Consider the following 27,563-nt stretch of genomic DNA (forward strand, 5'->3'; position numbering starts at 1 on the left):
TGAAACCCCCTCAAGTTGAGGGGTTTCGGATTGAACCCCTAAAATTGAGGGGGTTTCAATTTGAAACCCCAATTTCAGTTTGGGGTTTCAATTGAAACCCCTAACTCAATTTAGGGGTTTATGTTTAGAATTATGTCGTACGTGATTGATAAGTGCATGTTTGGAATTATGTCGTATGTTGATTGATTTTTTTATTTTTTGTTGTGTTGTGGAATCATGAATGTCTTCTCAAAGAGAGTTCACTGATAGCTCTCCCACCCCTACCAGTACCCCTGCCCCTACCAGTACCCCTGACCCAGAACCTAACCCTACTCCAACCCCTGGGAGTGGGAATACACCTTGCCCCGCCCCTAAGCTCACACAAAGTAAGAAACCTGTTTCCGTAGTTTGGTCTCATTTTACCAAACTAGAGGGTGGTGACCCCAATAACCCACAAGCTAAATGTAATTATTGTGGAAAAATATATGGATGTCACTATAGGAAACATGGTACATCCCAGTTAAAGGTCCATTTAGAAGAACAATGCAAGAAGAGTCCAATATTAAGATCCTTAGTGGAGAAGGGTCAATCAAGACTAGAAATTGGACTGAAAAAAATGGCGGATGGGAGTAGTGGGGGTTCAACATTGAAGGGGTATACAAAGTATAATGTTGATGAGTGTAGAAGGAAGTTAGCTCGTATGGTTGTCATAGACGAGCTACCTTTTCAGTTTGTGGATGGGAGAGGGTTCCAAGAATTTGTCCAAGAATTGGAACCTAGATTTACTCTTCCTTCTCGCCACACTGTGGCAAAAGATATTAAAAAGATGTACTGGAAAGATAAAGATGTTTTGAGGGGCCAATTGGCGGGTTTGGTACTTTGCCTCACTACCGATACTTGGACTTCAGTCCAAAATTTTAATTATATGTCTTTGACTGTCCATTTCATTGATTCTGACTGGATTCTCCATAAAAAGATTATCAAGTTTTGTCAAATAACTGATCACAAGGGTGAGACAATTGGGAAGGCCTTAGAGGCCTCAATCAAGGAGTGGGGGTTGAGTAGGGTTTTGACAGTTTCGGTTGACAATGCCTCGTCTAATGATGTCGCCTTGGGATATCTGAAGACTTATCTTAAAGAGGCAAATAAGACATTCTTAGGTGGTGAATATTTGCATGTTAGATGTTCTGCATATATCTTGAATCTAATTGTGACTGAGGGGTTAAAAGATGTTGATAACTCGGTTGCACGAGTTAGATTGGCTGTGAAATTTGTGAGGTCTTCTCCTTCTAGATTGGAGAAATTCAAGATTGCTGCGAAGAGTGTGGGCATAACATCAAAGATGGGTCTTTGTACTGATGTTCCCACCAGATGGAACTCAACCTTCTTGATGTTGGAGGCGGCCCAAGAATATAAAAAAGCCTTTCAATTATTGGGTGATGAAGACATTCAATATGTCAAATACTTTGATGAGCACGGGGGTTTAGGATTGCCTAATGATGATGATTGGGAGGTAGTTGCTACATTTGTTGATTTTCTCGGGCTGTTTTATGAAGTCACGTTGAAGTTATCTGCTTCTTTGCACCCTACATGCCATGAATTTTGTCAACAAATATGTAGGGTGAAAGAAGAATTAGACGACATGTGTAGGGGTTCCAATCTAAGGATGAGGGGGATGGCATTGACCATGAGGGTCAAATTTGACAAGTATTTGAGAGATTTGACTAGACTCAATATTTTGTTATATGTGGCTACTATTCTTGATCCCCGTCTAAAAATTTCTGGCATGTTATATGGTTTGGGATTTGCGTATGATCAGGCTTGGACTGATCTTATTGGTGAGATGGCCCGCGATACCCTTAATAGATTTTATGATGAGTTTAATGCAATTAAGGGTGGTACTACATCTACTACACCTACACATATCCCAACACCTCATCCAGACACCGGGGCAACAAAGAAGCGTAGATTGGCATGGACGAAAACCCTTGCACATAATCCCACACTAGTCCATCAATCTACGGAGGTGGTTTCAGAGTTAGACAGTTATTTGTCAACGGATCTTATTCAAAATGATGATGATTTTGACATTTTAGGATGGTGGAAGGTAGCATCAAAGAAATATCCCATCCTTTCTGAGATTGCCCGTTGTATATTGGCCATCCCTATTAGCACCGTTGCCTCGGAGTCTGCCTTTAGTACCGGAGGGCGCATATTAGATCCTTTCTGTAGTTCATTGTCTCCTACAACTGTGGAGGCATTGATATGCACACAGAGTTGGACGATGGGAAAGGATATTTATGTTCCGGATGTGTTAGATTTTAAAGAGACCGACGAAGAGGGTGGTGATCAGTCTGGATCTGTACCATCTGGTAATTATTGTTTTTATTTTATTATTTTGATTTATTTATATTCATTTCAATTTCATAATTATTTATATTTATATTCATTTCAATTTCATCAGTATTAATTTTAGTATTGATTGTTGTAGCAACACATGAGACGACTCAGACGATGTCTACCTCCACTGCTATATGAACATGTGCTCAAGGCTCAAGCCTCAAGACTACCCATCCGGCCGCCCCAAATGTCACAGTCAAAGACCCAAACCGCTCGCATCTTTTTTTTTATTATTAATTTCGTAGATTTTTGAGCCCCTAATTTTTCTATCAGATGTATGTATTATATATTTTATTTGTAATTTTATAATGTTGATACAATGTCCCTTGGACACTTTTATTTGTAATTTTGTAATTTGATTTAGACAGTTAGACTTTCCATTTTATTTTTGTAATAGCTTAGTTATTATTATTATTTATTAGTTTATTAGGTAGTAAACTTGTAGTCTATACTCTATAGTAGTATTTCATTAGTCTTAATTATATAAAATTGTGTATGTATATATTTATTTTCATTCATGAAATTTTTTTTTTTTTAACTCTTCTTTTTTAAAAAATGCAAAATATATTTTTATGGGCCTAAAATGGCCCAGAAGCTGTTTCTGGGCCATTTTTTACCCATTACAGCGTTTTCTGGGCCAAAAAAGGCCCAGAAACCGCTTCTGGGCCTTAGGCCCAGTAGTGTGCGGGGGTGCGGACGGAGGACCCCCTCCACCCGCACCCCGTCAACCGGGACGGGGTCCCCCGCCCCCGCACTCCGGGGGCTGGGGGCGGATCCATATCTTCACCCCCCGCCCATGCGGGGGCGGGGGGCGGGGTGGGGGCTACCCCGCCCCGTATGGGGCGGGTAGCACCCCTACAACAAAGAAGTGTACGGGAGAAATAAGCTGCAATCAGTTTTATTTTTTCATTGGGGGAATCCATACGTGGCATAATATTATTGAACGGTGTAAATCTATTCTTATCCCTGACCGGCCCAAGCTTTTTTCTTTCTACTAACAGACAGAACTTTAAATAATAAATTGAAATAAGATGAGACAAAAATTAAATTTTTTTTATAAACGTGATTATAAATATTGTGAGTCGACCCTGATTGAAGAAAAAAAGCTCCTCGAGGACAACCCACCGGTGGTCATGTGGATTGGAGTTATCTACCACTTGCAATTACATCAATCAAATTTCTATATTATTGCATATATATTGTATAGAAAAAGAAGATTGTGACTGTTTTGAAAGATTTTTTTTTCCATTGACAAAAAGTAAAAAGATACTCCATACTCCACAATCGAGAGGACTCATGCCATTAATGTGGATTGGGGTTATCGATCTAAATTAAAATGAAGAAAAATTATGATATTAATGGTTAAGTTATTAAATTTGAAATGTTGTGCACTAATTAATTATGAAATCGGTGGATGTGAAGAAGATGTCTATTGACTTGAAAAATCAACATCAATAGTATTAAAGTATGTTTTCTATGATCAATCGATATCTAAAAAATTCCTTAAAAATTGTTGGAATTTAATATAAGGGTGTGTAAACAAATTAAATTTATACGTGGTTTGACTTTATAAAGAGTGGATGATCTAAATTTATTCAAACACGATTTGATTTTATTATCAAGTTAAACCTGGTCGATTTATTTATATATTTTTAGCAATGATGCTAATATTCATTTTTTTCAGAAACAGAAGTAAAAAGTACTTTATAATTTCCTGATCAATGATCTCAAAATAATTATGGAAAGTTGATTAATCCGATATTATAAATAGATCAACTGTATTAAACTTATAAAATAAATACCGATTCCCGTCTAATAAACTAATTTGCTATAAACTAATTAATACGTACCGTGAATGCAATTAATAATGATGAAGTAGTGTTGGGTAAAATTAATAGTACTGGTGGAACATGATTTTAATAATGCAATGCATGTGAGGTCTGTTGGAATAGTGCTGTCATATTAATGTCAAGGAGCTTTCGGCCAGGCCGTATCGGTAGACAATATATTAATTATAGTGGTCAAAACAAAAAAGTTTTTTTTGTTTTGTTTTTGAGCCATTCCACTTATTATGGGATCCTAAGTTGTAAAATATTGAACTTTCACTTAGTGTATGGGCAATAGAAGTCATCACATCCGTTGGATTGATTTCATGTATTTTGATTTTGCAACGTGTGGCAGTTGCTGCCATGTGAGATACCTACTAAGATCAACCTTCTGAACAGCATGAAAGACACTAATTGTTGTCTTGTTTTGCTTAAATTCCACCGTCAACTTTGATGTTCTCAAGACCGACATAATCCCAAAGGCGTGATTTAGTTGGGCATATCTTTTCTTTCTTTCTGACACCTAGATTCAGCTTTCCTTAGTGATGTGAAAATTGATAGAAGACAAAGCTCTAAAAGGAACTCCTGGATGTGATTTGATGTCATTAATGTATTTCAATTTCACACTTCTGAGTCCTGACTAAATTACGCATAAAAACTATGTTACTTAGTTGCTATGAACTGGTCTAAAGAATGACACGTACTTAAAAAGTTATTTTATATAAAACTATGGTTTTATATAACGTAGTGAAGAAATATTAAGATTTACTCAATATCTAAGATGAAGTAAAGAAAGTGACATGCCTTATAAAATAAAACAGTGGTGAACTTGTATAATATATTCCGATTACTATAATATTTACAACTCGGATTACTACAATATGTCTATCACTTGCAATTACATCAATCAAATTCCTGCATTGTTGTATATATATTTTATAAAAAAAGAAGATTGCGATTGATTTGAAAATGATATTAAATGCTCCACGATCGAGAGGATTCCTTTGTCAATAATGTAGATTGAGATTATCGATCTAAACTAAAATGAAGAAAAGTCATGACATTGATCGTCAAGTCATTAAATTTGAAATGCCATGCACTAATAAATTAAGCTGGCAGTAGACGTGAAGAATATATCCATTGACTTGAAAAATCAACACTAATAATATTAAAGTATGTTTTCTATGACCAATCAATATCTAAGAAATCCCTTAGAAATTGTTGAGATTTATAAGGGTGCGTAAACAAATTGAATTCGTACGTGCATGGTTAGATTTTAGGACTGGTGGATGATCTAATTTTATTCAAATACAACTTGAGTTTACTATCAAGTTACATTTTATGTTTAGGAATAATTTATTTATTTCTTGTTGGTTGCAGTCCCTAAAAGAAAAGTACCACAAGGGTAACAGTCTCCTTCTTGTGCATCATTCACAACCTTATAAAAATATCATCCAAGAGTTTGAATTCGTCAAAAAAGTAAAATTAAAAAAAAAGAATTTTTACTTTATAAAATCTCCTATGCATAATAAGTTATTTTTGTGAAGGTTACATGTCCTATCAATTGTCGAAATTCTCCTCGACCACTACTGCAGATGAATGTTTCATGATGCTCATATAATTTCATTCTTTTAGGCCCTATATGTTAATTATATTTTGTGTTCAAACTTTGTATCAGCTTACACATCAAAATTCTTACCTAACCTATAGTATTTTATGTGAGCACATAATATATATAATGCAATGAGTCGAGGATTATCATTTATATTGGTAGTCAACATGAATCCTTGTGAGGTCTAAATTAAACAATTCGTTAGGAGATAAGTCTTTTATGTGGGTCATCTTTTCTAATATTGATTAGAACTTAAATCGATCTATCAACATCAACAGGCTTTAGTGGAAATAGTTTGTTGGAATGACGCTGTGATCTTTTCAATGTTAAGGGGCCCATCTTCTATATATGAGATGTTGATTATGTGACTTATCAATTCTTATCAATCATGCGATGTTATTATCTCTTTAAATATCAAGAGGTTTGTCTTCTATATATATGGTGGTCGAGCCCACGGGCTAAAGAAAGATCATGTGCTAGCTAGATAAAATATTTTCCAATTTGTATTTTAGTAAGGATTCTAAGAACTAATTCAGGCTTGCATGTCTCCATAATAATTTATAAGAGACCCACTTGAAAGATAGACTTTGAATTATTGAATTAGAATTATCTAAATCACATGCAATGAAGAAAAGTCATCATAACGTGGCTGGTGAAGTCATTGAATTTGAAAAGTCGGCCATTGATTAGAAAAATCAGCACCAGTATTAATGGAGCATGTTTTCAAACATCATGAAACTAATATTTGAGTTTGTATGAGTTGATTTGAGCTTTAAACGAGTTGTTCCGACTAATTATCGATCATGACTTTACATTAACGACCGAACCATTCAGTAAATGAATTAAATTAACTTTAATAAGCAGCTTATGATCATCTAGTGGTTTTGAAATGGGCTAGTTTCCTTTATATTATATTTATTAGCAATTGAGCACATTAATTAGTTAAATACTAGCTAGCTAGGCCGATACTCTCTTAACATTCGCCAGGTTTATTCCATCCAAAATCTTGTTCAATAGAAAAGATGAAGTGGCATAGCATATAGACAAATTTACCGAATGATTTATAGGAATTACGATTTCAAAGCCTAATATATAGATAACGCCATAAAATAATCGCACTGATCGTGATTGTCATCTTTTCCACCGCTTAGATAGTCTTAAAGCAATTAATAGAGCTACCGCCCAATGCGCGCAGTCGTTGCAAGTCATGAATATGATTTGACTTGCTAACCAATTATTTGATGGGTTTAACATGACTTAGACTACAAATCTACGACTAGAAAAACCAGCACCAATAATGGAGCATGTATTTTTTGACCCATCCATATCTAGAAGTTACTTGGAAAATGTTAGGAATTTATACTTAAGGTTGTATAAACAAATTGAATTTCGTACGTATGCGCGCGGTTAGCCTTCAGCTAGTGGTGGATGATCAAATTTTATTTGTTTCATTTTATTCAAACACAAGTCGAGTTAGAATTTTTTATCATCAAATTATATAATTTTATGTTTGTGAACAGTTTATTTTTTCGAGCCAGTTTGAACTTATTCACAAGTTGTACGGTTATTTTTGACAAAACTGATTACTTATGGTACGTACTATTTCACATATGCTTATCTAAAAATTTTGACCAACATTAGGGTTTGGTAAATTAATATTCAAGAATTTCAAGATTTTTGATTCAATAGCTAGGCTTTCAAGGAGTTGGAATCTGAGGCAAGGTGAGGAAGGTTGTTAGCGTAAGGATATTTTTTTCACTATCTACTCAATAACATGTTTATTTTGCCCACAGTGCCACACACTTGACGTGTGAACTGTCTTCTATGGGACATTGATTATGCGGCACCACTTGCAATATTTACACCAGCCAAATTTCTATGTTGTGTATATGTTGGGCTGGAAAAAGAAGATTGTGACTGTTCTAGTTCTTGTTTAAAAGAAAATTATATTTTTTTTCATCGACGAAAAGTAAAAAGATATTCCAAAAATTAAAAGGTTTATCAAAAACTCATTTTTTAATAATATAGAAAATTAATTATATATTTTTAGAATACATATATATCGTGCCAGGTCGTATAGATATATTATATGTGTTCGTGCTCAATTTATAAATGTGAGACCCACTTGTTAGATGATTGAAGAAAAAAGCTCCACGATCGAGAGTCTCCGCCAGTAATGTAGATTGGGATTATCCATCTAATCCAAAATGAAAGAAAAGTCATGATGCATGTTGATGGTCAAGTCATTAAATTTGAAAGGTCGTGAATTGATTAATTAAGCAGGCGGTAGACATGAAGAAGATGTCCATTAACTTGAAAAATCAGCACCAATACTAAAGCATGTTTTCTACGACCAAACATATGATCGTCGAAATTCCTTGGAAACTGTTAGGATTTATAAGGGTGTGTAAAATTATTAAATTAGTACGTACATGGTTGGAATTTAAGAGTGGAGTATGATTCAATTTTATTCAAACACGACTTGAGTACTTTACCATCGAGTTACATTTTATATTTAGGAATAATTTATTTATTTCTTGTTGTAAGTTTGGAGTCCCTAAAAGAAAAGTACCACTGGGTAACACTCCTTGTTGTACATCATTCGTAACCTAATGTGGCAGTGCAATACATGACACTTGATTTTAAAGAGTTGGAATCAGAGGCAAGGTGGCGAAGGCTTTGTTAGCATAAGGATATTTTTTCAGTTCTATTTGCATTACTATAACTTTTTGCGTTTTCAACTTTTTATGGGTCATGCATTATGCGTTACAACTTATATGCACTACAAATGGGAATCTTGGTAGACATCACTAAGGCAGTGTGTCTACCATATGAGTACTAGTCAAAATCAATTAGCTCCTTCCGAGCCACCAAAGTTTATTTGAAACAAATATGATCGTATCAAGTTCATATATAAGAAACAACTCTGAATTCCTTTATGATCATTCCAACATCAAAAGTAATAATGTTCAACTACAACATGATTTCAATATCTTCAAAACAAACTCCTAACTCTTAATCTAATTCTTGGATAACGTCCAATTCTTGGCCTAAATGAGTCATAGGTTTCCGAGCATGGATTCTCGTAGGGCCTGGGGAGGCAAAAGGATTAGGAGGCATAATTAATTTATCTCCTTCTCCTTCCAACATTTGAACCACAAGTTTCATAGAAGGACGATCCATTGGGTGCCACTGGATGCACCGAAGTCCTACGATTGCAAGTTTTTTTGCAATTTTCATATCTCCATCATCTTCGATAAAAACTCGCAACTCTACTTTTTGTTCCAAGAGATTGTAGATCCATTCTGGAAAGTAAACTTGGCTAGCATTTTCCGACATAATGTCAGTACTTCTCCTCCCTCCAACAATTTCAAGCAACAACATTCCAAAACTATAAACATCTGCTTTATAAGACACAGTCCCAAAATTTCTAGAGAACACTTCAGGTGCGATGTAACCCATGGTCCCCCTGCCTGTGGTCATAGATACTGCACTTTGATCCTTGGAACACAACTTTGCAAGACCAAAATCAGAAATTTTTGGAATGAAGTTTTGGTCTAGCAAAACATTATGAGGTTTGATATCAAAATGGAGGATTCTTTGATCACATCCTTGGTGAAGATATTCGATTCCTTTTGCCACACCGAGAGAAATATCATGCAGTCTCTCCCAACCAAGAAAATGGCTCTTAGAATTCTCGGAAAATATGAACTTTTCTAATGAATAATTTGAAAAGAACTCGTAAACTAGTGCTCGTCTAAATCCATCAGCACAAAATCCAACCAAGCGAACCACATTGACATGATGGATTCTACCCATAATTCCAACTTCATTTATGAATTCTTCTCCATTTCCCTTGGAACTATTCAAGATCTTCACGGCAACGTGGATTTCATTAGAAAGTTTTCCTCTGAACACTGTTCCGTAGGCTCCTTCGCCCAATTTCTCGGTAAATTGATTTGTAATCCTTTTAAGATCAGCGTACAAGTATCTCGTGGGCTTGTAGCTTCTGTAATCGTCCAAGAAATTTTCAATCTTCTTCCGATATTCTTTTTCTGCTTTGTCATGACTATAGACGCGATAAAGTGCGAAGGCAAGCAGTAGTAAAAGAGTTGGACCTAAAATGGCACCTGCATATATATCAAACATTCACCAAGTCAAGAGCTCACGTCTTCCCCGATTAATTAGTACGTACGTCTGAAACTTTCTAATATAAAAAACCAAGGGATAACTAACTTACCAGTGGTCACTAATTTTGTTGATGAACCTGTAAAATATTAATTTGACATATATAATCATCAGATTCTCGTTCTATTCTGATGAAGTAAACATGAGAGTAAAGGCATCATTCCGTGATTAAACGTTTTTATTTTTATTTTTTTATGATTTCGTGAATATTGCAGAAGATTCCCGTGGCAGAAGATCATCTATTAAGAAATTGTAAAGAAATTGATGGTAATTGTATAGAAGATGATACCTTTGTTGTGTTTGGGGAAGCACTGAATTTCTGACTTGGTACTACTGCTATTAGTATTCATATATCTACAATTCATGCCTTTCAGTTCACAGTTTCCGCAAGCTGGTCTGGACCAGTTCAAATAAAGGATATCATCAAGATTATATACAATATAATATGGAATTGATCTAACACTATACATCTTTCTACAAGGTAGTGTGGGCAACTTGTTGACGTTGACATCAGTACGCAAGGCATAAACTTGGTGGCTATAGGTAGGGTCATTAAGACAAGAAATCACATGCTGATGACTCTGTTCTTCTCCTTTATTATGGGAACAATTGAAAAAGGCATAGTCATAAAGGAAATGATCGACTCCTTTGAATTCGAAAGGTGAGGAAGATAAATTGAATCGCCTGATCTCTCTTGGAAGGCAACGATCAGGATGATATACTTGAATTTCCTGAGATTTGTAGTCAATCTTTTTTACAAAAACCTTCACTGAAATTGGCAGCTCGAGCACTGTATCGTGTGTATCGGAGCAGGACAAATTAAACCCAGGAAAGCTACAGTGGTCTGGGTGGTGGTCTTTGAGTCGGAAAGGAAATCGGATGGCTGGGCCATGACCGCCACACTGAAATGAATCAGCACAATCCTCATTTTGGCCTCGGACAGGGTGTAAGATGAAAAGCACAAACAAGAAGAAATATGACTTTGCCATTCTTATTACGATCGAGCAAATACTTAATTGTTTGATCTGTTTTCTCAGCCTCCCGCGACTAAAAGGAAAACAATCACACTATCTTGGTGTGATACACGTACAGTCTCAAATTTATTGACACAAAGATCGGAAAAAATATAAATAAATGTAATCCAACTAATTTCAAAATATAAAAAATTGGCCTACAAATGAAAATTAAGCGGGTTTGGATGGTGAAATTATTTTATTATATGAGTATAATATTTTTAAATTTATATATAAAATATAATAAATAATTTATATTTATTAAATTTTAAAATAATAATAATATTAAAAAATAATATTTTATTTAATTTATAATTTTCATCTCATCTAACCTCTACCTAATAATTAATTAGCAGCATGTGACGCAAGTGCTTACGCCAAACTAATTTCTGAAACAAGCAACAACTATAATATTGTTTGTTCACAGCTGTGGAAGCTATGCGCTATACTCTCTCTCTCTCTCTCTCCCTCTCCCAGAATGAAGACAGGTGTACTGTCCCTTCCTGCAGAACTCATGGCCCTTATCGTTCTAGTTGTGCTACTTCTTCATCAAACTTGCAGTGCTACGGATTCAAATCCGGCCTGTGTTCCTTCTTCCTGCGGCAATATCCCCAACATAAGCTCTCCATTTCGATTGCAAAACGATCCTCCAAACTGCGGCAACCCAAGCTATACCCTGTCATGTCAGGACAACCAAACTGTGTTATACTTATTCTCCGTAGAACACTACGTACAGGAAATCAATTACACTTCCCAAACAATCCGAGTTGTAGACTCGGGTATTCAAAAAGATAATTACTCCTACATCCCTGGTTATCATTTCGATTTATGGAAAGATACTCCATATTATCCGCAGAATGAGAGAGAAAACATGGTTTTCTTAAATTGTGAAAAGCGAGTGAATTCCTCACAGTATCTGAACAAATCTACTTGCTTTGGCAATAGAGCGTATGCTTCCAACTCATCTTCATCCCAGCCTGAGGCCGGGTTTAGATATGTGATATATAACCAGACGAAAGCAGGGGTTGTGGAGGACTTGTGCCAAGTAGAGCATATATTCCCGACATCGTGGCCGTCAGTCCGCAACCTGCTACCAGAAGACTCAAGTAGTATTTCCTGCACAGACTTGCACAACCTATTGCTATACGGTTTTGAGCTTTCTTGGTGGACCCCGTCTACATATTGCGGAAACTGCGGCATCTTCGAGTTTAGCGTACAACGTTATTGCTGCAAAAGACATACCGGTGAGTAAACACTGCGGGATCCGATTTCTTATTGAGTAAACGATGAATGCTACTTTTACGAAATTTCTTTATGCAACCGCTAACATTATTTGTCTTTTGTTTGTCAAACCAGGAATCCTTGGAATACCATTTTGGGTTTTCAGAGGTGAGGTTAATTTTTATCTCGAAATTGATCAAGAATATATATATATATATATATATATATATATGATCGAAAGCACAATGAAGAACTTGGATGAATTATTGTGATGATATATGATGATGATGAATTGATTTTAGTACGTGTCAATAATTCCAACAGCTAACTTTTATTCTTTTCTTTGGCGAACCAGCTTTACGTGGCTTACTGGGTCATTTATACAGCGGTAAGGTTAATTTCTTTCTCCAAAAGTTGCTGGAATGAGTTGTATTAAATAGGTCATACTATGTAAAATATTTAATTAAATGGATGAAGTGTAGTAAGAGTTAAGGTTCAAAATTAATATGTCTACTAGTTTAATGTAGTGTGAAATCATCATTTGTTTCAAAAGTTTAAATTGATAGCTAGAATTAGATTTACATTTATATTTTTTCTTAACAGACACGAGTGTTGATCTCAAGATTTAGGCTTAATTTGTTTCGAAGTTAGACAGTGAGCTGGGAAATGAATGGAAGCTCACATTTTCGTTTATTTTTCATGGTTGGTAATTTATTTATATAATTTTTCTTTTTACTATTGTAGTTATTCAGGATAAAGTAAAGCAGACAGACCGTGGTAAGATCGTCTAACTCTGTTTTTATTTTCTCTGTTAGTTACTGCTTGAAACAGTATTTCCATATAATCTATTAATTGGGTGGAGCTCAAAGTCCACATAATCTGCAGTCTAAAAACTTTGAGAGAGAAAATCATACGGCATACGGCATAAAGGCGATCGAAGAAGCAACACCATACGGCATGCAGTGACAGATCACAAAAATCAACTTTACCTGATCACTCATTGGTCTCTGATCGATTAATCAAATTATTAATTACTAGTTTCAGCACTAGGACAAGATGAAACTTTAAGAGCAGTTGCTTCAACGATATAACAAATAGTACTATTACTGGCGGTAGTATGGCAATTAGCTCTAAGCATTAACTATAATATTTTCGTTTTGATAAAATTCTGAGTTTTAATTTAGATAAATGATATTTGCAGTCACAAGATGTGCAAGTCCCGCGCACTTGTTTAAAAAAAATAGATAAATCTGAAACCTACATAAAAATAAAAAAATAAAATTATTTTTTTAATGGCTGAATTCATTTTTTTTCAAAAGGAATGTGTAAGACTTACATACTTTAAAATTATATTTAGTACTGCTTACTAATTAATTGTGAATTTTCAAATGTTGATGATGATATTATTCTTTTCTTTTGCAAAACAGGACGTCGGATTGATAATCGTATCACATATTATATAGATGGAGTTAGTTATAAAGGTGAGGTTTCTAACTTTCTATGATATAAATGTTAGAATTATATAAATTATATATATGATCAAATTCAACAACTCTTAATCGTTTAAGGTTTTTTGGCATGGTAACTTAGTAGACTTCGAACGCAAACTCGATATTTCAATCATTTCATTTTACATAGCATGGTATATAACTTGTTTATACGGTTGGAAACTTTTTTTTTTTTTTTTTGTTAATTCATTCAAATCACTTTCTTGGTTAATTAATTAATTAATATGTATTCTTTCTTGTAGGATCCCTAATACAAGTACTAATGATCATTATTATCGACCTCGGTAAGAAGCTATATATCTCTACCTTTCGTCTTCTTCGTTTTCTATTTCCCATTTTAGAAGATATACAAACAAGAAGAAGATGGATAATATTAATGAAATTTACAAAAGAATAATAATTACCTAGCTTGCTTAATTAGTAGAATTTTGAAAGTAGGGCAACAACATATTTTTTCAACTATAAGAAAAACGAGCATTTGTGATGAATTATTTATAACAAGAATGACTATTTATGATGAAAACAGACTCGTTTTAGCAGAAAATAGTCATTTTAGCAGAAAATAGCTAGCAACAAATAAACAATTTTCTTGCAATGACGTACATGTTAATGCGATGCATATTATTGATTGTTGTGTTTAAGCATCAAACAATACTCTTATATATGAAGAACTTCTCAATAAATACATTTTTATTCACACGAAGGAGGCATTGATCCTTCTAAACTAAGAGAAGATGTATGATGATATTGCTCTAGGAGTAGTAGCTTGTGGTATTGAATATCTAGGAGGCTGTACGTGAAATTCATCATATATATGTACCCTTCATTTTGATGAAATTTACATAGAAAAATAACAACTACTTTGCTCAAGTACTAGAACTTTTAACGATTAATAGATACGTTTTCTAACAATCTATTTCATTCGGTGATGCTTTTTCATAGGAGTATGCCACCATGGAGCAAAAATTATAATGGGGACCCCATTTGTGCTTGCATTCTTGATATATAAATGGCGCAGGAGACATTTATCAGCGTTTGACATCATTGAAGAATTTTTACAAAATAACAACAATCTCATGCCAATAAGGTATTCGTACTCAGAAGTTAGGAAAATGACTAAAAATTTTAAAGATAAAATAGGTGAAGGTGGCTATGGCACTGTCTTTAAGGGAACACTTCGAAGTGGTCGACTTGTAGCTATAAAGATGTTAGGTAAGTCCAAAGCTAACGGGCAAGAGTTTATTAGTGAAGTTACAACAATTGGAAGGATTCATCACATTAATGTAGTGCAACTAATTGGCTTTTGTGTTGAGGGATCAAAACGTGCTCTTATATATGAGTTCATGCCCAATGGATCTCTCAATAAATACATTTTTTCACAAGAAGGAAGTATTCTTCTAAGCTACGAGAAAATGCATGATATTGCTTTGGGAGTTGCTCATGGTATTGAGTATTTGCATCGAGGATGTCAAATGCAGATTCTGCATTTTGATATCAAGCCTCACAATATTCTGCTCGATGAAGACTTTACTCCTAAGGTTTCTGACTTTGGTCTAGCAAAATTGTATCATATGGATGACAATACTATTTCTTTAACTGCTGTAAGAGGAACGTTAGGATATATGGCTCCTGAGTTGTGCTACAAAAATATTGGAAGCATCTCATACAAAGCTGATGTTTATAGTTTTGGAATGTTATTGATGGACATGATGGGTAGGCGAAAGAACATGAATGCAATTGCAGACCAATCAAGTAAATACTTTCCCACTTATGTCTATGAGGAAGTGCAAGATGAAAATGGCATAAAAATAGAAAATGCCACGGAAGATGAAAAGAAAATAGCCAAGCAGATTATTATAGTTGCGTTATGGTGTATACAGATGAAACCAAACGATCGTCCTTCAATGAATAAAGTTGTAGAAATGCTTGAAGGGGGTATTGAAAGGTTACAAATACCTCCCAAGCCTTTTCTATCATCACCGGAGAGACAACCAGAAGATATTGAAGACAATTCAAATCAAACTTTCCTGTCAAGTCAATATACTCAATCGTCGATCCAAAGTAATTGATATGTTGATTGTTGGTTTTACATGGGGAACCTATTAGTTGTAACCAAGAAGAAAATCTTGTAATATTTGACATGCAACATATGATTGTTTTCCTTATTCCCATTATCTTTTACTTGGAAATTTTATTTGCTCATACTTCAGTAACAAATTTGATTTCAACTTGGCAAGGTACAGTGTGATTATTCAATTTTAATGTAATCATGATCTCCACTTGCTTCTCGAATTTCACATATAAAACTCATTGTTAAGAGCTCCTGAAAGGTCACGAGGCCGTTCAATTGGTACCAAGGCCCTATGTTGTTTTGAGTCCCTAAAAGAAAACAGTGGGGATAACATTCTAGAGCTCTCTATAACTTTATAAAAACAACAACTAAGAGTTTGAAACTACGAAAAAAGTAAAAATGAAAAAGAAAAAGAAATAAAAAAACAGAGTTTTATTTTATACAATCTCCTCTGCATAATTCTTGGAAAAAAAAAAGAATAAGCCATTTTTTGTGAAGGTTGCATGCCCTATTAATTCTTGAAATCGTCCTCAGCCACTACAGCTGATGAAAATTTCATGATGCGCATATAATTTCATTCTTTTCGGCCATGTTAATTATATTTTGTGTTCAAATTTTGTACCCTACACAACAACATTATTACCTCTAGTATATGTAACACATATATACATCCTTGATGCGAAAAAATCTTTTTTATAATTATCAATTTCTAGAAGATTAGAGAGCTCTTTGCACACATCCTGTAAAAGTTGAATAAACTAAAATCTTGTCATTTCCTTTTCCAAAATATTCGTATGCAAACATTTTTTTTGAGATTTTATTTTGAGCAAGTTGGAGAGATGAGTTATCGTGGTTGTACCTAGTAATTGATGATAGCTCATCACTAGCCTAGACCCATGTCAACATATCTTACGGACAAAAAGTAAGCCCATCCCAAAGAGAGTGGAAAAATCTCAAAGCCTGATGCTTCTCTCTCTCTCTCAAAGCCCACCCCCCCAAGACATGGACTTCACTACTCTTTATTGAAGAAAATTGATGGGCTTAGTCACTTAACACTTCCCTAACAAGATTATTACACTTATCCGGACGGAGACACATTAGTACTTGCTGTCTCTTTCAATTACTAAAATGGACTTGATTAATTTAAACATAAATTTGATAGATGCCAAGCTTAATTTTTAAATAAATTCATATATGTCTATCACATTAAGCAAAAAATAATAATTTGAAGGAGAAAACACCTACATATACAATACAGCTTTCACTCAGCTTGGGATTCTAGAGTGATTTGTGCTTTATGAGAGGACCTTTATTATGTTACTTTTTTTCTCTCCTTGATAAATCAGATCATGATAAAGATAACTCACAACTCAAACAACCTGCAAGTGATAAGGCTAAGATTGAAGGAAACAAGCAAGGTGAGAGGCCTTCAAACTAACCCTATATAATCTTGATAAACATGTAGAGTTAGCGATGAAATCAAATACTAGTATATGATCATTTATAAATACATGCAGACTCCTAATAATCAGAGAGGAAATCGTTCTTTACAAAACAATGCATACTTATAGTTTTGCACTTATTATGTGTTTTTCAATTTTAAAATTTTTTTATCTAGAAAACAAGCTCGCATTCATGAAATTTCTGATAAGATTGTTAACATCAATAGCAAGGAAAGAAAGCAAACTTCTTCCATTTAAAAGACCGAACATATTATATATTTTAACAGGCATGGTACCAGCCTTACTGATTGATTGATTGCCATGTTGTAGAAGACTCCCTGTCATAGGCTCATTTATGTATTTGTATATATATACATATACATACTAGCTGTGAAGAATCGTGCAAGGCACGTGTAACTAGTTGTGAGGAAAAAAAATGTAGAGATTAAAAAATGTCCACAAAGGGCAAAAATAATATGATTTTTTATATAAAATTGATTAGTCAATAGTTTAATGAATTGGAGTAGAAATGCAAATTTTAACAAGCATCTATAAATAATGATAACCAAAATGTTGCGGTATATGAGTAATATGGAAACTAAAAGACTGGAGATATTCTAGCAATAGTTTTATCAGCAAAATATATGAATAAACTTAAAAAGTCAGATCTATATTACATAAGCTTGTCCTGATACTCCTATAAAGCGCTCTTCACCAAAGAAAACTCGCTTTGCACCATCATCATCTCTCTGGTTTTCCCCCCTCTCGGAAGAAAGCTAAATTGGCATCCATGAACAGATCAGGGTGAGGCAGAAGATCAATAGACAAAGAAACTGACCATGAAATAGCGGATCAATTATAATCATTAAAAGAATAAATTGTGAAAAAGTAGATCAATTCAAATTCCAACGAAGGGAGCAGGAAATCCCTCCCCCCACCCCCAAAGAAACTGATCCTGACAAAGGAAATGAAGAAAAATAAAAAGCCACACAATGCACACAGTGATATACGTGTCAGTTATCATGTTATTGATAATGAGCATATTACTTTGAACACATATATGTACTTTTTGTTACTGGCGAAGTCCCGCTCTTCTTTAAGATTTACATCCTGTTAGGATAAGTTGCTAAATTAGTTTTTGACAGAAGAAACTAATCAATAAATTATCTAAAAATCATAACCAGTAATTACCTGCCAGTTTTCATCTGTCGCATATGCCTCTAACCACAATTTTGCAGGGGTCACTATTAGAGCTTTCAGATAAGCCCTTGATTAGAATCAACACATTCAAAATTCCAATATCTAAGAAGAATACAATTTCCTTATGAGTGCGTCACTATTTATATTAACTTGTCCAGACATGACAAGATTAGAAGATGAACAAAGTGAGAAAACAAATGAACCTTAATTCAGTTTTAAACACAGAAAGATAATCTGAATTTCAAATGGAACATCAAGACACTTAAGTGCTCAGATAAATGCAAATATTTGAACGTCAACATGTTATCCTTCAAGCTATTAGTAGCAAACGCAATTAGTAGCACACATTCTGTGGGGCTGGTTGTGACCCATTTCACGCACCTACAAAGTATTTGATGTAGGGTAGTAATGAGAATAGAAATAGATGTTGAATAATAGCAAATAGAGAAGAAAGAATCAGAAAGAGAAGAGAAGAAGAACTAGAAGGAGAAGAGAAGAAGCTGAAAGCAATAGAAATGGAGATTGGAAGGAGGCGGCTGCACAAGCACACAATTCTTAATTCTTCAACAACTGCCCTTCAGTATTTCGTTACAAGTATTTAAATAGGAAAATAACAAAAACCAAGTAAACCTAAAAAAGGTTATGGGCTAAAGCCCAAGCCCAAGCCCATTAAAATAAAGAAAACATAAGTAAAATAACCAAAATAACAATAATAAAAAGATGTCCTCATCAACTCTCCCGGGGTGGGGAAAACTCGACTCCGTCGAGTGAACAAAACACAATAAGGCTGCAATCAATCATCCAACCATAAGCTAAGTGGTTGAGCAAGCTTCTTCCAACGTCCATAAACACGAATGAGAGGAGGCCTGAATCTGGTATCCCCATCAACGCTCTCGGAACGGGTGGACGGTGATCCGGGCAGGGGAAGATCTAGCTGACTCTGATAGAGCTCCAATAAATTTGAATCAAGCTGCTGAAGTGTCTCTCTGGGATCTACCCGGCGAACAAGGAAACGCTGAACCTCTCCATCATTGGTCAATACCATCTGTTCATCTAAAATAGCATCAATTTTATCTTTGTGTGCTGTGATAGATGGTATTGGAGTAGGAATAACGAAAGGATCAAGGTCAAAGTCAAGGTCAAGGTTCACAAATGGAGGTAGAAAAAGATCATTGGAGGAATTGAAATGGCCCTTGTAAGCAACTAAGTCCTCAGCATTGAAAGTAGAGTGGCAACCAAAATGTGATGGAAGATCAATAACATGGGCATTTGGATCAACATGCTTTAAAATTTTAAAAGGACCAGCACTACGTGCTTGCAATTTTGGAACGGATCCAGGTGGACGCCGTTTCAATCTAATTCGGATCACAACATAATCCTCAATACGCAAATCAACTCGAAGTTTATATGATGCATTACTGGCTTCATGTTGTTTATTGATCTCAATATGCGAATCATGAAAATGTTGTACAAATGCCTTAATTGATGCAGACACACTAGCATGTAGGGACATGAGAATAGGATCTAAAAGCTTCCTAGGGTTATAACCATGAACGACTTCAAAGGGACCCATGCCTAAAGACCGATTCACAGAAATGTTACGTGCAAAGTGAGTGGTAGGGAGGATCAAAGCCCAATCCCGAAGATTGTCCTGGACCTCCATAACAACCACAACAAACACAACATAGTTACCCACATGTGTATGCTCACACTCCGTAGGGCTAATGATATTTAGTCCTTTTCGTTCCACAATTTTTTTTGTTTGCTGTAAACCAACAGGTTTTGGAGGTAACGGATTAAGGTGAATCTTCTTCCCATTAAACACAAAGGAACATGAATTGGATCGACCATGGATGGTTACATCCAAGTCAAACAACCAAGGTCGACCAAGAATGATATGACCGACATCCATAGGAATGACGTCACACCATATATGATCCTTATACTCTAGGAACTGGATGGGCACCAAACAACGCTCTTTTATAGCTATGGAAGAAGTATCGACCCAAGAGACACTATACGGCTGAGGGTGAAGAACTGGCTTCAACCTAAGACGTGACACAGTAGCCACAGAAACCGCATTAATGCAACTACCACTATCCACAATGATTTTACAACCCTTATCATTGATTTTGATATAAGTATGGAAAATGGCATGACGACGCCAATCATCAGTATCTTTGGGCTGGGTAAGGGTACAACGAACAACACTTAACCGGAGTGTGTCGGGAACAAAGGGCATAGAACCTAGACCCACAGGGAGGGTCCGAATGCAACCTAAGAAGGCATCTTCATCATCACCTAAATCACCAAACTCCTCAAGCTTAGGCTCATAGACTTGATCTTCTAACGATTCATCAACTGTACCCTCATGCTCCTCAATGACTAGGGTTCGACTAGGACAATTGGAAGAAATGTGGCCAAAACCCTTACATTTGAAGCACTGCAAGCGGGAGGAAGTCCTTGGAGTTTCAGGACTTTTATCCTTATTTTCCCATGCGGGAGAAACATTAGATGGTGGAGGTCCTAGGAGAGACTTAGAGGAAAGGGTGGGCGCTGGGGTGATGGAAGGGCGGTTGTCACCACGCCTTACATACGGAGTCCTCATAACCGACTCATAGTCTCGGACTAAAGAGTAAGCATGGTCAAGTGTAGTGACACCCCGAAGGACAAGCTCGCGCCTAAGATCATCTTTTAAGCCTTGTCTAAACCTACTCAAAGTCATGGCCTCATCCTCAACTACATGACATCTCATTCGTAACTCATCGAATTGAGTAACGTACTCAGTCACTGGCCGATTGCCCTGTGTGAGGGCATTCCATTGGTCCAATAAATTACCCCTATAAGATTGGGGTAAGTACTTCTCTTGAAGGCGGCGTTTCATTTCTTCCCAACTCCCAACAGGAAGCGCATGACGCCTCTCAAGAAGATCCTCTACACTTTCCCAAAAGAGTTGGGCAGTGCCAATTAATTTCAAGCTAGCGAATTCAACTCTCCGATCCTCAGGAACCCCATACCAAGTAAAGTAACGATCCATATCCTTAATCCATTGAGTAAAAACTCGAGGATCTAAACAACCATCAAAAGTAGGGGCATCTAGCTTGATGTTTCTAAATAAGCGCTCTTCATGACGAGTAGGAGACCGAGTACCCTGACGGTAATAGTCTCGTCCTCGCTCACGATCATAATCCCTACCCCCACGATCATGTCTGACATGTTGTCGATCACCTCGTCGACGACGATAGCGTCTATTTTGGGACACTTCAGAGTTGTCAGACTAATGCGGGAGTTCCTCAAAATTGTTCAACCTAGCAGCTAGGTCCCTGTTCTCCTCACGAGTAGCAGCCATCTCAGTTTGGACAGCCGCTAATTGAGTTTGAACATGTTGCTGGTTATTGGCTAGTTGAGCTAATTGTCGAGTGAGGGCATCAAATTGGGAAGGATCCATGGTAAAGGTACTAGAACTAGAGGTGACAAGACGACCACTACGCAACTGCATGCAATGCAACACCCACTAAATGAAGTGCAATGGAGATCAATGAACAAAAAATGCAAGCAATGAAAATATCAACCTGAGCAATTTTTTTTTTTTTTGGGATTACGTAAATCCAAATACGGCAAGCAACTAATGCTGATATTTAAAATGACAAAGCAAAGACCAAATACTAATCAAGAAAATCCAATCACATAGGATTTTTTTTTTTTTTTTGAATAGATAATGAAGAGACGAAGAACAAAAGTTTGGTCTTATGAAGATGAGAGAATGGGAATATAAAATCCAAGAGTTGACTAAATTGGGCTGCAGCAAGTAGTATGGGAATAAAAGTAACCACGGAAACTAAATTAACAAAAGATTCAATCAAGTGGGTCTGGAAAATTTACTACTGGTAGCACAGCACAGAGAAAACAATTGATACAATTTTAAAAATAAACCGATTGTATAAAACCAAATAAAGAGATAGTAAAACTTCCCTCGTGTTGATAACTGTGCACACTCGTTGAAAAGTCACGCGCGGAACTCCGACTCCCTTTCTTTATTTCTTTTGCATTCGGCTGTTTCTGTGCTGGAAGTCGCGCGAGAGGAGAAGACCGAAGGAGAGTTAGACGTCTGGTCGAGGGAGAAGAACCGGAGCTGAGATGCTGTGTTTCCGGCGTCGTCTGCCTCAAGTCTAGTGGTTTCGGCGAGGTCTGTACTGTTTTCTCTTTTTTTTTTTTGCACCTGTAGTCTCTGTGTATCTCAGTACTGGGTATTTCGGGAGAGGCCGAGGGTGAGACGGAGGTAACGGGGAGGTCGAGAGGCTTACCGGCGGTGTGCTCACAGAGAACGAGATGGAGAATCGGAGAGGGCCGAATCACTGAAGAGAACCCAGTTCTCGGCAAGGTCTTCGACGGGTTTTGATTTGGCTTGGATCGAAGGGAACTCAGGTGGGTGGGTTTTCGGCGCTGGTTTTCGGAGGAAGGAGATGAAACGAATGGCGCTAGGTGTTTTGTCAGCGTGGCTCGGTATTGTTTGAGAAAACAATACAACTGGCTCTTGATACCAATATGATGTAGGGTAGTAATGAGAATAGAAATAGGCGTTGAATAATAGCAAATAGAGAAGAAAGAATCAGAAAGAGAAGAGAAGAAGAACCAGAAGGAGAAGAGAAGAAGCCGAAAGCAATAGAAATGGGGATTGGAAGGAGGCGGCTGCACAAGCACACAATTCTTAATTCTTCAACAACTGCCCTTCAGTATTTCGTTACAAGTATTTAAATAGGAAAATAACAAAACACAAGTAAACCTAAAAAAGGTTATGGGCTAAAGCCCAAGCCCAAGCCCATTAAAATAAAGAAAACATAAGTAAAATAACCAAAATAACAGTAATAAAAAGATGTCCTCATCAGTATTGGCCATGGGAAGATGGAACAAATTCAGTGGACATGGCCAAGAGAAGAAGTAAGATTGATCGCTATGAGTTCGTTTTTTGGATAGATACAAGCTTCCATAGCCCAAACTTCTTGACAGCAAGCAAAAGCTTTGGGTAAGAAGTGGTTAACAACTAAAGCCACAACAGTTGCAATTGTTAAGAGATCACAGGGCTATCGAAATGCTCATCTGAGAGGAAGGAGAAATTATCGAACTGCAGCTGAAAGTGAAGGATTCGATGAGAATGAGAATGCAAATGGTAATGATGGAGTTGAAGTTTCATCTTCTGCTGATGAGCTCACATAAGTCGGACCAATGAGAAGAAAAAGATGAGGAGCTTGAACCTCTCTATCAAATGAAGTTCATGAAAAAAGGAAATAAAAAATTTAGTCCTCTATGGGAGAAAATCGGATTGCTAAACCTTGATCCACATTTATTTGAAGTTTATCATAGGTCATTAGCGTCTGGTCACATTTGTATGTTCCTTTCCCTCTGGCCAGTACCTCGCCATCGGAGTCCATGATTCCTTCATTTGTTGGGTCATGAGTTCGGGGACCATATTCCAAGATGATGCCTTCACCTATAGTTCATTGCAAGATATAGAAGGTGCAAATAACAACAAAAAAACCAAAAAACAAAAAAAAAACTTGAATATATTTTGTCAAAAACATTCTGTCTCCACAAAATTAGCAATAATGGAGAATTCTTTAACATCTTACAACAGCGGCTAAAGGGTCAAGAAGAAAATATAATGAAAACAAGATCTCTCTTTATTATTTTGATGACTCACCTTAAGGTACATGACATATGGTGATTTGACATGATTTCCACTCTTCAATTCAATCATCAATGATAGCAAGGGTAATTGTGGGTAATCCCTAATAAGGATCAAGTCCAGATAGCAATATGAGAACTGCACATCAACGTGCAAAAGAGAACTCAAATGGTCATTTATGCTCATAATGACACAAAAACTTTGATCCAGTGAAAAAATGCAATTGTTAGGCTCCAAAACAACCAATTTTTGTGCATGAGACCACATGATAACTCTCATTCTTCATCTTGAGCATAGCGCGCTCTGGCCTAACACAGTTCATGCATTTATAGTGTGCAAAAAAATAGAAAGGGAAGAGAAAATATGCATGCATTATTAAGCACGATGTTCATAAAAATCTCAATTTAGTGAGAAAGTCATGCAAGTGAGAACATGGTTCTCAATACTTTATATTCCCACAAATGCCTCCCCTGAAACCAGTAAAGATGGGCCTCTACCTAATCTTCTCTTAAGATATCCCTTCACCTGAATTCTTCCAAGAAAGCAAAGGGCATTGAATGCCAATCTCGACATGGCCACTCAAGTAATTCCTAGATTTGGTTTTGAACACATGCATCAAATATTCAATGGCTGGTTTTCTTTTTTCTTTTTTTTTTTACTGAGCTTATGTTCACTTGGTAATGTTATTAAAATCATACAGGTGAATACAAAAATTAACTTTTCTCAATTGTTTTTGCATCAACTTGCAAGGGCAAACCAGGAGTAAATTGTTGAGGGTTGATCCAATGTAGAATAAACCAGGAGGGGAAGCAACATGTAATGTGCTAATTTCGTTTGGTAATGATAAAAGCTTGCAGCACAGCAAAACTAAAAAGGCCAAAAGGAACAAACAATAGATTCAGTGATCTAATGATTTTACCTTGGCATCAGGGGCTGCCATGGCATCTTCACCCTCACCCCCCCCACCCCCTGCCCCAAGGTACGTTATGAAGCCAAACTGAGACATTATGATTAAACCTCCATAACAAATAGATTTTAGACATTGTTAATTTAAGATTAACGAAGTAACAAAGAGACTCATAAACTTAACCAAGATTTAGGGTGTGATGGTCATTAAGATAATAAAAGTTTCCTAGTTCTACATTCTAGGTGAAACAGATGAACATAAGATGGGCAAAATGGTCATAGCTCTAGCTACCTCATACTAATGTTGGTAATCTCAAGAAAGAATTCGCCGTTCTATTCACCTGAATCACCACATTCCTTATCAAGACCAGCTGGACATGTTGGTGGATTTGCAATATGCATGCGATATAAACCAAGCCCAAAATAAGAGAAGAATGTGATTTAAAAGTTATAATCACAGAATGTAAGGAGTCTAAAATGCAAAGAGAGCTCATTTACCACCACAAAGGAGATCACATTCAAAAGAAGAAGAAGCAACAAAGTCTTCAGAGCCATCATTTTCTAGTCTCATGCAAACTCCTCTGCAATTCAAGGAACATAAAACCACTCATCATTAGCCAATAAACACAAGTACAGACTACCCAAAGTCAAATTAACAAAGAACCTCGCCCACATTTCTAGACTCACACAATAGACCAACTTTGGAAAATACCCATAACCAAACAAGAAAAAAGTCAACCAATTTTGGAGAATAACCATAACCAACTATAGAATTTAGGAAAATATTCATAACCAAACCGGCAGATTAAAAAGAAAAAATCGTCACAAAAAATTACCCATCAAGTAAAAAACCTTTCAGTGACAAGACAATAGAAGACTCACCTCCTCGGCATCAGATTCACAAAATTAAGAATAATCCTAATGGAATAAAAAAACCGTACTGTAGACAGTAAAACAATAAACGAAAGAGGGAGAGACTTGCAGATTGAAACTAGCCTTGATGCGATTACAATACGAACATAACAAAGAAACCTATCACAATCACAAAACACAAAACTATCCTCCCGCAATAGAAACAAGGAGCAAAGTTGGTCCTCAAAGAACCAAACAGACCACGATGAGGAAGCACGAAAGGCAAAAACCCATGTAAAATACTGTATATTGTAATAAGTTCCATTCGAAGCAAGCAGAGGCACATAAAAATTCCAAACACGAAGCATGGTAGAATATAAAACTCATCGATTTTCTGTACATGATCAAAGTTAAACAAAAGATCTAGAGGGGTAAAAGAGCTACAAGCACGGCTTGCTCATCAATGAAGCAGCAAAATTGCCAGCAAGAGAGAGCAATACAACAACAACAACGAAGAAGAAGATAAGGAAGAGAGAGAGAGAGAGAGAGAGAACTTTACAAATCACTATGGCGTGAAAAATTTCTTCGGCTGGAGAAAGAGAGAGAACTTTCACTATGGTGGTGAAAAAGTATTTCTGCAGGGGAGAGAGAGAGAGCTCTCAGAAAAATCCATGAAAGAGGCGGCATTGCATGTTTCAAATTTATCGCCGAACCCCTTTTCTCTTCTGGGTTCTCTTTGGAAGGTGAGAAAGTCCTATTTTCCTTTGAAAAATCAGAGGACCCAAGAGACAAAAAATTTACCCGAATGGTGACCTTGGCTTTGAACCCAATTCCTCATCTCGATGTTATGAATCCCAAATGAGAAATTAAAATAAGGAGAAATAAAGCTGAGAATTAAGAACATGGTGTAGATAGAAATGGAGATGAATTGCAGAAGATGGATGAAATTTGACCATGCCTTGGGATGTTCGAGGCTACCAATTCCGCCAGATGAAAAATATCAGTTTCAACAGATTTCTAGAATACCCTTTTACACTCTCCAACTCCCTACATATATAAAGCTAGATAGAGGCCATGGGCATTATATGGACCAAGATTGTGTTAGTTAAGCCCAGCTGCTTATATCATATGTTGTTGCTGCTAGTTTGAAGGAATTAGGTGCGCTGTGCATGCTTCACATGTCCTATGTTCTTTCTCTTATCTGGTTTTTTGAAGACGATCTCGTGAGTCGAAGAATATCTTTTTTTCAATTTTGGTGCAGAAGATTAGTCAATCTCACAGACGACATCAATTGTTAAAACCTTAATTTGCATAATAGACCGGAAGGGAGGAAAGAATCATCTCCGACTCACGAGATGATTCAGATTTCGATACAGCGTTCTTTGCATTTATCCATAACATAAATAGCAAATAAGAATAAATAAAAAGAGACACAGGGATTTACGTGATTCAGTATAATGCCTACATCTACTAATTATTTGGGGCCGAAATCCACTTGTAACACCCGGTCCCAATGCGAATGTTTTCAAAACTATGTGTGAAAAAGCTTATTTTTATTTTATATTTTTTTTTCACACGTTAACTTCGCAGTCCACGCACGTTTTTATTTCTTTTCTTCTTTTTTTTTTTCCATGTATTTTATCCTCTATTTTCCTCACGTCC

General features: G+C 36.2%; 3 protein-coding genes across 8 annotated transcripts; 1 reads left to right on the forward strand and 2 right to left on the reverse strand.

Annotated features, from left to right (window-relative positions):
* Positions 1–8,728: 8,728 nt before the first annotated feature.
* LOC108983559 (rust resistance kinase Lr10-like) lies at positions 8,729–11,109 on the reverse strand. The gene is made up of 3 exons (XM_018955235.2): positions 10,295–11,109; positions 10,058–10,084; positions 8,729–9,947 (listed from the first exon to the last, which is right to left on the reverse strand). The coding sequence occupies exons 1-3, from the start codon at positions 10,992–10,994 to the stop codon at positions 8,833–8,835; spliced, it is 1,842 nt and encodes a 613-aa protein (XP_018810780.1). The 5' UTR covers positions 10,995–11,109; the 3' UTR covers positions 8,729–8,832.
* Positions 11,110–11,437: 328 nt separating this feature from the next.
* On the forward strand, positions 11,438–15,949 carry LOC108983557 (LEAF RUST 10 DISEASE-RESISTANCE LOCUS RECEPTOR-LIKE PROTEIN KINASE-like 2.3). The gene is made up of 7 exons (XM_035684229.1): positions 11,438–12,262; positions 12,375–12,407; positions 12,595–12,627; positions 12,984–13,016; positions 13,667–13,720; positions 13,990–14,031; positions 14,690–15,949. Exons 1-7 carry the CDS (start codon positions 11,497–11,499, stop codon positions 15,814–15,816), a joined length of 2,088 nt encoding a protein of 695 aa, XP_035540122.1. The 5' UTR covers positions 11,438–11,496; the 3' UTR covers positions 15,817–15,949.
* A 1,876-nt stretch (positions 15,950–17,825) lies between these two features.
* Positions 17,826–26,934, reverse strand: LOC108983558. Of its 6 annotated transcripts, none has more exons than XR_004797960.1 (4): positions 26,703–26,934; positions 26,461–26,536; positions 24,159–25,630; positions 17,826–18,562 (listed from the first exon to the last, which is right to left on the reverse strand). XR_004797960.1 is itself a non-coding variant. In XM_035684228.1 (4 exons), the coding sequence occupies exon 4, from the start codon at positions 21,495–21,497 to the stop codon at positions 19,254–19,256; it is 2,244 nt and encodes a 747-aa protein (XP_035540121.1). In that variant the 5' UTR covers positions 21,498–24,246; positions 25,548–25,630; positions 26,461–26,536; positions 26,703–26,928; the 3' UTR covers positions 19,013–19,253. The 6 variants fall into 6 exon arrangements, 5 of the variants coding, with proteins under 5 accessions (XP_035540121.1, XP_035540120.1, XP_035540118.1 ...); XM_035684228.1 differs by lacking the exon at positions 17,826–18,562 and having other exon boundaries at positions 19,013–24,246; positions 25,548–25,630; positions 26,703–26,928; XM_035684227.1 differs by lacking the exon at positions 17,826–18,562 and having other exon boundaries at positions 19,013–24,281; positions 25,548–25,630; positions 26,703–26,928.
* Positions 26,935–27,563: the final 629 nt, after the last annotated feature.

The sequence above is a fragment of the Juglans regia genome, chromosome 13 (genome assembly GCF_001411555.2).
Source record: "Juglans regia cultivar Chandler chromosome 13, Walnut 2.0, whole genome shotgun sequence".
NCBI lineage: Eukaryota > Viridiplantae > Streptophyta > Magnoliopsida > Fagales > Juglandaceae > Juglans > Juglans regia.